The sequence below is a fragment of the Aotus nancymaae genome, unplaced genomic scaffold, assembly GCF_030222135.1.
Source record: "Aotus nancymaae isolate 86718 unplaced genomic scaffold, 86718_ANA_hifiasm-v0.15.2.pri h1tg000018l, whole genome shotgun sequence".
Classification (NCBI taxonomy): domain Eukaryota; kingdom Metazoa; phylum Chordata; class Mammalia; order Primates; family Aotidae; genus Aotus; species Aotus nancymaae.
The window spans coordinates 4,204,277-4,217,077 of NW_026988430.1; the positions used below are offsets into that span (position 1 = coordinate 4,204,277).

Consider the following 12,801-nt stretch of genomic DNA (forward strand, 5'->3'; position numbering starts at 1 on the left):
TTCAAAAGGATGACTTTATCAGGACCTCATTAAAACTGTGAAAACAGAAGAGTGTCTCATGGATATATGAAGTCTATGAGTTGGGAGTACAACATATAGAGTTTTTTTGTTTTTTTTTCTTCCTATCTCCAGTAATGGGTATAAACAAACATATAGTGTTTTATATTAAAACTGCATCCAGTAAGTTGGCCTGACACAGCTTTCAAACCTATAGAGAAATAACCACTAGTGACTAGTAGTGTTCCTTTGGGTCCAGTGGAAGCTTTTGATCTTCATATAGAAAGAATGGACCCAGAACCATAACCTGGCATTTTACTTACATAGCAACCTTAACTCTGACACAGAGGTGTTTCTTTTGTTTGTGTTGAGGCAGGGTTTTGTTCTGTTACACAGGCTGAGTGCAGTGGTACAATCTCAGTTCACTGCAGCCTCTGCCTCCTGGGCTCAAGTGATCGTCCCACCTGAGCCTCCTGAGTAGCTAGAACTACAGGTGTGTGCCACCATGCCCGGCTAATTTTTGTATTTCTTGTAAAGATGGGGTTTCACCATGATGCCCAGGCTGGTCTTGAACTCCTAAGCTCAAGCAACCCTCTCTCCTTGGCCTCCCAAAGTGCTGGGATTACAGGCATGAACCCAAAGTTTTTGTTGTTATTTTTGTGCCTTCAACTTCTTATTTTAAACAATTTCCTTTTTTCCTTTAAGCCTTAGGATGGCTGGGAAATATTTTCAAATGGTATAATGAACACCTGTATAACTTCCATCTGGAATCAACAGTTGCTTTTTTTTTTTTTTTCATTTCCCACCTAACCCCAACAGTTGCTAATACTTTGCCACATTTGCTTTCCATGTATGTATGTCTACACATTTTTCTGGACAAACCATTTGAGAGTTAGTTGCAGATATAATGAGCCTTCACCACTAAACAATTCAGTGTGCAGCCCCTAAGAACCTAGACATTCTCCTCCATAACCAGAATACTATTATCACCCAATGAAACTTAATATTATCATTGCCTACTATGTAGTCCCTATACAAATTTTCACAATTGTCCCAATCATATCATGGCTTAAAAAAATTCAGAATCCAATCACACATCAGACATTGCATTTAGTTTTTATGACTCTTTAGTCTCCTTAACTGTTCCCAGAACTGTTTTAAAGTATACTGACAAATCTTTGAGACTGTAAATGACCTGAGGTATAGACTATTCTTACTTGAGAATAATAATTTTCCAATACGCATTAAAGATCATTACACACGAGCCAAGACTCAAATGAGCTGCCCTACTTTCTTTGTATATAAATGTGTAAACTCCTGAAGACTTCCAATAATGAACTCCAATAGGGCAGTTAGTTCAATGTCTTTTGAGTCCTGATGACAAATGGTTACAGAGAATAGGAGCATTTTTCCTATCCACTAATGGTAAAGAAAAAAGCAGACAGAACTTCACTATGTCAGAGAACTAAGTGAGAAAGCTGGTTGATGAAGAGGACTTCATCCAGAGAGGAAGGGATCTAGCTGACTTGGAAGATGCTGCAGGAGGCTGAGGAAAATGAGGCTAGAGAAATAAAACAGATTTGATAACGTGATGAAGATGAGAAAGTGACCTGACAAAAATGAATGCAGCAGAGTGCTAAATGAAGGGCCCATTCCATGCTAATCCTGTATAATGCCCTCAACTAGCCTTAGCATACCTGAGTTTCTATTTAACTTGCCATATTGTGTGTTGGGGGGTGGGTGGCACAATTTAAGTTGCAGTAAGTTGTGTAACAAACTCACAATAGGGCCCTGCAGATATATATAGGGTCATGCTCTGTCACCCAGACAGGAGTGCAGTGGTACCATCTTGGCTTACTGCAACCTCCACCTTCTGGGTTCAAATGATCCTTCTGCCTCAGCCTTCCTAGTGGCTGGGACTTACAGGTGTATGCCACCACACCTAGCTGATGTGTGTGTGTGTGTGTGTGTGTATATATATGTATATGTATATGTATATATGTATATATAATTTTAACTGCAAAGAAGGCCAGGCACAGTGCCTCATGCCTATAATCCCAGCATTCTAGGAGGGTGAGGCAGGAGGATCACTTGAGGCCAGGAGTTTGAGACCAGCTTGGGCAACATAGTGAGACCTCGTTTCTACTAAAAATAAAAAATAAAATTGAAAAAAAAAAGATACCTCACACCATATATGCAAATTAACTCAAAACGGATCATAGACCTAAATGTAACTATACAATTTCTGGGAGAAGACATAAAAGAAAATCTTTTTGACTTTGGATTAGACAACAAGTTCTTAAAGATTTCTTAAATAAGAAAGAAAAAAGCATAAGCCATATAAGAAAAAATTGCTAACTTAAAGCTTATAAAAATTAAAAACTTCTGCTCTTCAGTAAATACTTTTATTTTTATTGTTTATTTTTCATTTTGAGACAGAGTCTCACTCTCTTGCCCAGGCTGGAGTGCAGTGGTGCAATCTCAGTTCACTGCAACCTCCATCTCCCAGGTTCAAGCATTTCTCATGCCTCAGTCTCCTGAGTAGCTGGGATTACAGGTGCCCGCCACCACTAATTTGTGTATTTTTAGTAGAGATGGGATTTTGCCACATTGGCCAGGCTGGTCTCAAACTCCTGACCTCAGGTGACCCACCCACCTTGGCCTCCCAAAGTGCTGGGATTACAGGCATGAGTCACTGTGCCCAGCCAGAAAAAACACTTTTAACAGAATGAAAACACAAACCACAATCTGAGAGACGATATTTACTAAACACATATCTAAAAGGACTTTTTTAAAAAAATTTATTTACTTATTTATTTGTTGATATAGCATCTCACTCTGTGATCCAGGCTGGTGTTCAGTGGTGATCATGGCTCACTGCAGCCTCGACCTCCCAGGCTCAAGCAATCCCAAAGTGCTGGGACCACAGGTATGCACCACCACACCTGGATTGTTTTTATATTTTTGGTAGAGACGAGGTTTCACCATATTGCCCAGGTGGTCTCAAACACCTGGCCTCAAGCAATCCTCCTGCCTCAGCCTCCCAATGTGCTGGGATTATAGGCATGAGCCACTGCACCTGGTCCCTGAAAGGACTTGTATCTAGAGTCTATAAAGTACTCTTAAAACTCAATAATAAATAATCTCTTATGGGATTACAGGGGACAAACCTCATTAATAAAAAGATTAATATTCAATTAAAATATGGGAATAGATTTGAACAATTTAGTAAGGAAGCTATTTGCACATGAACAGACATTCAACATCACTAGCTATTAAAGAAATGCAAATTAAAACCACAATGAGATTCCACTACACATCTAGCAGTAGAAAGGCAAACATTTCTTTAAAAACTGAAATATAAGAATCTGCTGGGCTGGGCCAGGAGTGGTGGCTCACGCATGTAATCCCAGCACTTTGGGAGGATAAGGTGGGTGGATCATGTGAGGCCAGGAGTTTGAGACCAGCCTGGCCAACAAGCTGAAACCCTGTCTCCACTAAAAATACAAATATTAGCTGGGCGTGGTAGTGGGCACCTGTAATCCCAGTTACTCAGGAGGCTGAGGGAGGAGAATTCTTTGAACCTGGGAGGCGGACATTGCAGTGAGCTGAGATTGTGCAGCTGCACTCCTGCTTTGGCAATTAAAAAATTAAAAAAAAAAAAAAAAATCGGCTGGGCTGGGCACGGTGGCTCACACCTCCCAGCACTTTGGGAGGCCAAGGTGGGTATATCACTTGAAGTTAGAAGTTCAAGACCAGCCTGGCCAATATGGTGAAAACCCATCTCTACTAAAATTACAAAAATTAGCTAGGTGTGGTGGTGGGTGCCTACAGCCACTTGGGGGGCTGAGGCAGGAGAATTGTTTGAACTCAGGAGGTGGAGGTTGCAGTGAGCCAAGATAGTGCCACTGCACTCAAGCCTGGGGATAGAGCAAGATTGTGTCAAAGAAAAAAAAAAAAGAATCTGCTAAAGTTATGGAACAACTGCAACACTCACACAACGCTGGTGGAAATGTAAAATGGCACAGACACTTTAGGAAACAGTTTAGCAAGTTCTTAAAAAGTTAAATATGAACTTAGCATGTGAACAATCCAACTCCTAGGTATTTGCCCAAAAGAAATGAAAACATAGGTTCACACACAAAGACCTGTATATGAGTGTTTTTAGCAGTTTTATTCATAATTGCCAAAAAATTGAAAACAACCCAAATGTCCATACATTGATGAATGAATAAACAAATGGATACATCCACACAACTGGAATACTACTGAGCAATGAAAAGGAGTGAACAGTTGTCCCTCCGTGTCTGCAGGGGATTGGCTCCAGGACCCCTTGCAGATACCAAAGTCCACAGAGGCTAAAGTCTTTTACATGAAATAACATAGCATTTGTATATAGCCTTGGGTATACTTTAAATACCTAATACAGTATAAATGGTATGTAAATAATTATACCATATTTTAAATTTTCTACTGTTTTTATTATTTCATATATTTTACTTTTTCCAAATACTCTCCATCCATGATTAGTTGAATCCATGGATGAGGAACCTGCAGATATGGAGGGCCACCTGTACTGATAGGTGCAACAACATGGACGTAGCATAGTCTCAAAAAACATTATGCTAAGTGAGGCCAGGGGCGGTGCCTCACACCTGTAATCCCAGCACTTTGGAAGGCCGAGGTGGGTGGATCACTTGAGGTCAGGAGTTCGAAACCAGCCTGGCCAACATGGTGAAACATCATCTCTACTAAAAATAGGAAACATTAGCCAGGCATGGTGGCAGGTGCCTTTAGTCTCAGCCAGCTACTCGGGAGGCTGAGGCAGGAGAATTGCTTGAACCTGGGAGGTGGAGGTTGCAATGAGCTGAGGTCATGTGGCTGCACTGCAGCCTGGGTGACAGAGTGAAACTCTGTCTCAAAAAAAAATTATGTTAAGTAAAAGAAGCCAGATACAAGAGGCTACATGCTATATGATTTCATTTATAAGACATTCTGGAAAAGGCAAAACTATAGGAACAGAAATCAGATTAGTAGTTTACAGGGGCTGATGGTGGGAGGAGGGGACTGACTATAAAGGGACATGAGGGGCCTTTTAGAGGTGACAGAAATGCTTTATATTGGGAATGTGGTGGTGGTTATGTCAATATACATTTGTCAAAACTCATAAAACTGTACACTCAAAAAGGGTGAATTTTGTTATATGAAAATTGCATCTCAGTAAACCTGACTTAAGAAAATACTAAAACAAACCTAAAGAACCAATTAAGTGAAAATAAATCTAAGAAAAAAATAACTTACAGTTTTTCCAATTCAGGAGTCATCATGAGGATGTTCTTAACTGTTGTAAGTGGGACTTGTGTTGTTCCCATGTCTCTGAAGAGGAAAACCGAAACATTCGTGATATAAATGCCAATACAAAAATTCTGTACTTAAAAAAGATATTTCAAGGACATGTGATTACTTCAATTTTGGCTTTTCTATAAAACAAGCCAACTCAAGAGTTTATGTGCTGCAGAATTCCAGAGAGTTCTTATTAAAGAAATTTAAGTTGATTTGCATCATCAAATTAATGATATTCAAGAGTAGAACTTGTACTTTTTTGTTTGTTATTTATTTATTTATTTATTTTTTCTTCTTACTTGACATGGTGATTGTAGTCAGCTGTGTATATATATATATATTACCATTATCTTACTTCTCATTTTCATATTGGATTCACTCATCTTGATTATTTCCTCTTTTCTTCCTTTTTAGAATAATGAACACCTATTCCTTCTTCCTTTCTTAGTTAAGTAATATTCCTCCACTTGTCTGCATGTTCCAAATCTATATGGGTTCTTCAACACTGTCCTCTTCCTCTGCTGGCTGTCTTGACCATTATACATCCTTTCTTAATCCTTTTCTTTGCCAATAACTTTTTTTCAATAACCCAGTTAAATTTAAATTATCACTTTTTAGCCTAAATGCAAAATACTTAATCATTGATGAAAAACTTAAAAAGAGCATAAATCATTTCATGACTCATGAGAGTACTGTAATACTTACAGATATTTTAATGCTGGCAATTTAAACAAATATGGATCTTCAACAGTTGTCAGAGGATTGCGATTGAGAATTCTGAAAAGAACAAGGAATTAAAATTACCTGCATTTTCAATGTGTGAAACTGCATGAAAAGCTTATATTCATTTTTTGGTATGGAACGTGTAGGTAAAAAAAAATCACTTTCTGTTTTTACCCAATAAATCACCATTAGACTCCATAAAGCACTGTTCCTCTGGGAACTACCTAGGTCTCTAGAAGATAAAGCAGAGGAGAGAAAGAGGGGAACAAATAGAAAAACCAAAAAATGGAAAACAAAGAAAAAATATGCCACAGAACTTTTCAGGTCAAAAACCCCAGAAGTGACAATGCTAGTAGGAAGCCCTGACTCTGTAGGAAACAGTTTCTAGTGTCCTCCATGGCTGGATCTCAGCTCACTGCAACCTCCGCCTCCCACGTTCAAGTGATCCTCCTGCCTCCTGCCTCAGCCTCCTGAGTAGCTGGGATTACAGGTGCCCGCCACCATGCCCAGCTAATTTTTGTATTTTTAGTAGAGACAGGTTTCACCATGTGGACCAGGCTGGTCTCGAACTCCTCACCTCAGGTAATCCACACACCTCGGCCTTTCAAAGTGTTAGGATTACAGGTGTGTTCCACTGTTCCTGGCTGCTTGTCTTATCTTTATAAAGTTAAAATTTATGGTTTAATTTGCACAGTTAAGAAAAAAAATAGGACCAATTCTTTTGCTTTAGAGCCAAAGAAAAAGGGATAAATCTAAGAGGAGGAACTGGTCAAAACCATACTCCTATCACATACTCCCACTTGTATTCTTGTATCACATCACAGCCTTTGCTACATTTCATGTAATCACTTGTCTACCTGTCAGTCTCCTGGACTATCAGCTCCTTAAGGGAAGACACCACACCTTATTGTCATTGTGATCCCTGTGCTGGGCACGATGTCTGAAATTTACTAGGCATTTAATAATTGTTTATTGAATAAACAAATGACATTTTGTTTATATGTCAATAAAAAGAATAAATTCATTTTGATGCAAATTTTTATTCCAAAATGCTGGAATCTATTTTCTTTTTAATTCTTTAAAGTGAATGAAAAAAAGAAAAGAAACAGGAAGAAATAAAAGAAAATCTGCCTTTAGGTTAACCCAAGAATCATCACCATACTTTTGCAGAAATTATAAAAATAATAATTACTACAGCGAGTATCTATTGGGCTGCCAGGTATTAAATGATCGGCGCTTCACATTTAATCCTCACAATAACCTTATATGGTAGATATTATTATTGCCCTACTTTATAAATGAGGAAACTGAGGAACAGAGAGGTTACATAATTTGTCCTAGGTCACCAAGCTATTAAGAAGCAAAGCTGTAATTTGAACTCATATGTTTAATCTGTATGAAGAAAGAGGGTTTACTTTAACCTTATGGGTTTTTTAATTCTTTCTTTCTTCTTTCTTCATTTCCCACCCACCCTCCTTCTTTCCCTTTCTTCCTTCCTTCCCTCCCTCCCTCTCTTTCTTTTTCTTTCTCTCTTTCATTCTTTCTTCCTTCCCTTCATTTCTCCTCCCTCCTTCTTTCCCTCCTTCCCACCTCTCCTTTTCTTTTATTTCTTCTTTCTTTCCTTCTTTCTTTGTTCCTTCTTTCCTTCTTTCTTTCCTTCATTTCCCTCCCTCCTTCTTTCTTTCCATTTTTCCTTCCCTCCTTCTCTCCCCTCCCTTCCTCTCCCTCCCCCTTTCCTTTTCTTCCTTCCTCCCCTCTTCCTCCTTTTCTTTCCTTTTTCTTCCTTTCTTCTTTCTTTCTTTCTTTCTTCTTTCTTTCTCTTTCCTTCCTTCCTTCTCTCCCTCCCTCCCTCTTTCTTTTTTCTTTTCTTTCTTTTCCTTCCTTCCCTCCCCCTTTCTTCTCTTTCTCTCTCTTTTCTTTTTTCCTTTCTCTCTTTCTTTTCTCTCCCCTTCCTCCTTTCCTTCCCTTCCCTCCCCTCCCCCCTTCCCTTCCTCCCTCCCTTCCCTCGATCTCCCTCTCCTCTTTCCAACAGGGTCTTGCTCTGTTGCCCAAGCTGGAGTGGTGTGATCTTGGCTCACTACAACCTCTACCTCCCAAGCTCAGGTAATCCTCCTTCCTCTGTCTTCCAAGTAGCTGGGACTATGGGTACATACCACCACACCTAGCTAATTTTTGTATTTTTAGTAGAGATGGGAGTTTCATCATGTTGGCCAGGTTGGTCTTGAACTCCTGGGCTCAAGCAGTCCTCCCACCGCAGCCTCCCAAAGTGCTAGGATTACAGGCATGAGCCACTGCACTCAGCCCACAGATATTTCAAAAATCTCAAGTCAAGCACCTAAACTTCCACTGGAGGTAACTAGGAAAAAAAAAAAAAAAAAGCTCTCGGCAAACTGAACCCAAAGCTAGGAAATAATAAATATTAGAGGAGAAATAAATGAAATCGGGAACAGAAAAACAACAGAGAAAATCAACATAGTTAAAGGTTGGTTCTTTGAAAATATCAACAAAACTGACAAACCTTTAGCTACACTGACCAAGAAGAAAATAGAGAACACTAAATTATTAAAATTAGGAATGAAAGAGGGGACACTACTACTGTTCTTACAGACATAAAAAGGATTATAATATGAATAAAAGGATTATATAAAATATATGCTAATAATTAGATAACCTGGATGAAATAGACACATTACCAGAAAGATACAAACTACTGAAACTGACTTAACAAACAGAAAATCTGAATAGACCTATGTCAAGTAAAGAGATTGAGGTAGTAATCAAAAAACTTCCCTCAAAGAAAAGCCGAAGACCAGACAGCTTCACTGGTGAATCTACCAAATATTTAAAGAAGAATTAACACCAATTCTTTTACCACAATTTTTGTTTTTAGTTAAAGTTCCCATTTATTGGATGGGTGAGGTGGCTCAAACCTGTAATCCCAGCACTTTGGGAGGCCGAGGCAGGCAGATCATCTGAGGTCAGGAGTTCAAGACCAGCCTGACCAACGTGGTGAAACCCTATCTCCGTTGGAGTCTTGTTCTGTTGCCCAGGATTGAGTGCAATGGTGTGACGTAGGCTCACTGCAATCTTCACCTCCCAGGTTCAAATGATTCTCCTGCCTCAGCCCCCCCGAGTACCTGGGATTACAGGCATCTGCCACCATGCCTGGCTAATTTTTGTATTTTTAGTAGAGATGGGGTTTCACCATGTTGGTCAGGCTGGTCTTGAACACCTGACCTCATGTGATCCACCCACCTTGGCTTCCCAAAATGCTGGGATTACAGGTGTGAACCACCACACCAGCCTCCATCTATTTTTTAACTTTTATTTTAGGTTTAGGGGTACATGTGCAGGTTTGTCATATAGGTAAATTGTATGCCAGGGGGTTTGGTGTATAGATTATTTTGTTACCCAGGTAATAAGCATAGTACACAATAGGTAGTTTTTGATCCTCATCCTCCACACACCCTTCGCCCCCTAGTAGGCCCCGGTATCTGTTGTTCTTTTCTTTGTCCACATGTACTGAATGTTTAGCTTCCACTTACAAGTGAGAACATGCGGTATTTGGTTTTCTGTTCCTGTGATAGTTTGCTTAGGATAATGGCCTCTAGCTGCATCTACTTTGCTGCAAAGGACATGATCTCCTTTTTTTCTTTTTTTTTTTTTCTATGGCTCCACAGCTGGTCTCAAACTCCTGTGACCTCAGGTGATCCAGCCACCTCGGCCTCCCAAAGTGCTGGGATTACAGCTGTCAGCCACCATACCTGGCCCTATGCTTTGGATTTAACTTTGATTCCTGCTCATATGCACAGTTTCTAACTGCTTAAATGACTGCAACATTTAGCTACAAGGAAGGAAGCTTAACACAAAGTCCTCCAGGGAGCAAAAAAACTGTGCCACCATGCCCAGCTGATTTTTTTGTATTTTTAGTAGGGATGGGGTTTCAGTATGTTGGCCAGGCTGGTCTTGAACTCCTGACCTCAGGTGATCTGCCTGCCTCTGCCTCCCAAAATGCAGGGATTACAGGCCTGAGCCCCCATGCCTGTCAACAAGGCTAATTTGAGGGTCATTTGTTTAATGCCTTTTCTTGTCCATGCCAAAGGTCAGAATTAGGAAAAGCAGAGCAAGTCATATATAAGCTATGTAAGGCTCTGGGCCTTTGTGCCTTAGTTTCCCCATTTGAGAAAAACGAATGGATCTTAAGACATACTTTTCAGAGTTTGTAATGGGCTTATACCCAGCTAACCAATAATTGTATGAGGTTTTCACATGTAAATAGTTGTTCACACGTATTCATTTTCTATTTCACTTACAAATTGTGTAAAAACTGCATTCCATGCCAGGCCTGAAATGTTCCAGAGCTCAGTTCTGTGAGTAAATTGCAACTAAGATTTCTACAAAAAAAAAGACACAAGCCAAAGGAAAAAAAAATTATTTCAGAACATTTATCATTTGCCGTGATTCTAATTTATATAGGATGGAACATAACCTCAATCCTTTCTCTGTGCACTAAAGAAATCTCACTGTGGACGATACTAGCTTATGATTTATACTTTAGCATTGCACATGTGGTGCATTAGATATAAAACAGCGAATGCTCAGTAAATACCTGTGTTTAGTGATCTTTATTTCTCTAGAATAGGATTTCACAACTTCAGTGTCATTGACATTTTGGTCTATACAACTCTTTGCCACCAGGCTCGGTGGCTCAAGCCTTAATCCCAGCACTTTGGGAGGCCAAGGCGGGCGGATCACGAGGTCAGGAGTTTGAGACTAGCTTGACCAACATGGTGAAACCCCATCTCTACTAAACATACAAAAAATAAGCTGGGCATGGTGGTGGGTACCTGTAATCCCAGCTACTTGGTAGGCTGAGGCAGGAGAATCGCTTGAACCTGGGAGGTAGAGGCTGTGGTGAGCTGATAGCACACCACTGCATTCCAGCCTGGGCGACAAAGCGAGACTGTCTCAAAAAAAACAAAACGAAACTCTTTGCTGTGGGGGTTTGTCTTGTACTCTGGAGGATGTTTAGCAGCATCTCTGGTCTCTGCCCACCAGATGCCAGGAGCACACCCACAGTTTTGCCAACCAAAACTGTCTCCGGACATTGCCAAATGTCACCTGACTACAAAATCACACCAGTTGAGAACCACTGCTCTCTGATGATTCACTATGATCTGTGTAATAATGTTCACACTAACGGCCGGGCACGGTGGCTCACGCCTGTAATCCCAGCACTTTGGGAGGCCAAGGCGGGTGGATCACAAGGTCAAGAGATCCAGACTATCCTGGTCAACATGGTGAAACCCCATCTCTACTAAAAATACAAAAAATTAGCTGAGCACGGTGGTGCGTGCCTGTAATCCCAGCTACTCAGGAGGCTGAGGCAAGAGAATTGCCTGAACCCAGGAGGCGGAGGTTGCGGTGAGCCGAGATCACACCATTGCACTCCAGCCTGGGTAACAAGAGTGAAACTCCGTCTCAAAAAAAAAAAAATGTTCACACTAATCTTTGCTAGAGACAAAAAGAATTTGCATATAATTTTAGTTAACTTTCTACTGGTAAAATTTTAATCATATTTCAAAATGAATAGCAAAGATGTTTATAATTAAGTTTTATAAAAATTCCAAATGTAATCAAGTTTTATTTGTAACTTACAAAGACTGTAAAAATGGTAGTGATTCAAATGTGTATCTTCCAATAGACTGTATTTGATTGCAGGATAAATCTCTAGGAAAAGTAAAAGGAAAATATTGCCTTGATTAGTTATTAGATGTCAAATTAGTATGAATAAATAGCAAGAGTTTAGAATAGTATTGAATACACGGTTTTCATCTAAGCTCTAAACATTTGGACATGTATTTAAACTGCCCAGAGCTCCTAACCCTGCCTGTACCTCTCCTAGAGTCTTACCTTCATGGTTTTAATAAATAAAATATACAACTATAGATCTTGATAGACTTTAGGATTAATTATTCCTGAGAGCAGTAGACTTGATTAGATGCCCTTTTGTAGTCTCATCAAATCCTAGATTATGAGCTCAAAGTTTTTATCTCTACCTATAGTTTCCAATATTAAAAGGAATAGTCTCACATTTATATACCTTCCTAGTTTAGGTCTGTTTTCCTAAGCCAGTTCAATATCAGAAGAAATAAGACATCCTTTCACATCATTTGGAAGGAAGTTAACCCTTTAACACATAACTTTGAACTAATTCAAATCATATTAACAGAATTTCTATCATACTAATAGAAATTCATTTTTGGCTTTATATTGCTTTAATATTTCATGAAAGCAATTTCTTCAGTTATATAGTGATGGGGCAACAAAAACAACATGGAACTGGATTTTCATTTTTTGAATAAAAACAGGTATAGACAACACCCATTCTTGACTACAGTTGGCTCTCTTATTTTTATTGATTCCACTTGTCAGCTTGTCCCTCCCTCTTTACCTGGATGGTGTAATGTTGTCTGGCTGATGTCTCCATCTCTGGTCTCTCCCTTCCTAAACTACCCTATACACAGTCATCCTATAAACTCTCCAGAAGTGGCTTGCAAGACCAGCATCTCCTGGGAAATTATTGAAGATGCTAATTCTTGGTCCCACTCTAGATGAACTGAATCAGCAACTATGAGGGTGGAGTCCAGAACTGAGTTCTAACACGCCCTCCCAGTGATTGTGAGGCTACCTTACAGCACTGCTGTGATAACACGGTTCCCCATCATGGCTCCTGAG

At 39.7% G+C, this 12,801-nt stretch overlaps 2 protein-coding genes across 2 annotated transcripts in view; one reads left to right on the top strand and one right to left on the bottom strand.

Moving 5' to 3' along the window:
* Positions 1–12,801, top strand: part of LOC135275676 (putative coiled-coil domain-containing protein 144B) — a 64,628-nt gene that overhangs the window by 45,051 nt on the left and 6,776 nt on the right. The gene's annotated exons all lie outside the window — the stretch shown is intronic.
* LOC135275714 (leucine-rich repeat-containing protein 37B-like) overlaps positions 1–12,801 on the bottom strand; it is a 31,763-nt gene that overhangs the window by 8,994 nt on the left and 9,968 nt on the right. Inside the window, 4 exon segments of the mRNA XM_064378136.1 lie at positions 5,299–5,373; positions 6,046–6,117; positions 10,377–10,457; positions 11,722–11,793. Coding sequence (XP_064234206.1) covers positions 5,299–5,373; positions 6,046–6,117; positions 10,377–10,457; positions 11,722–11,793 — 300 coding nt within the window.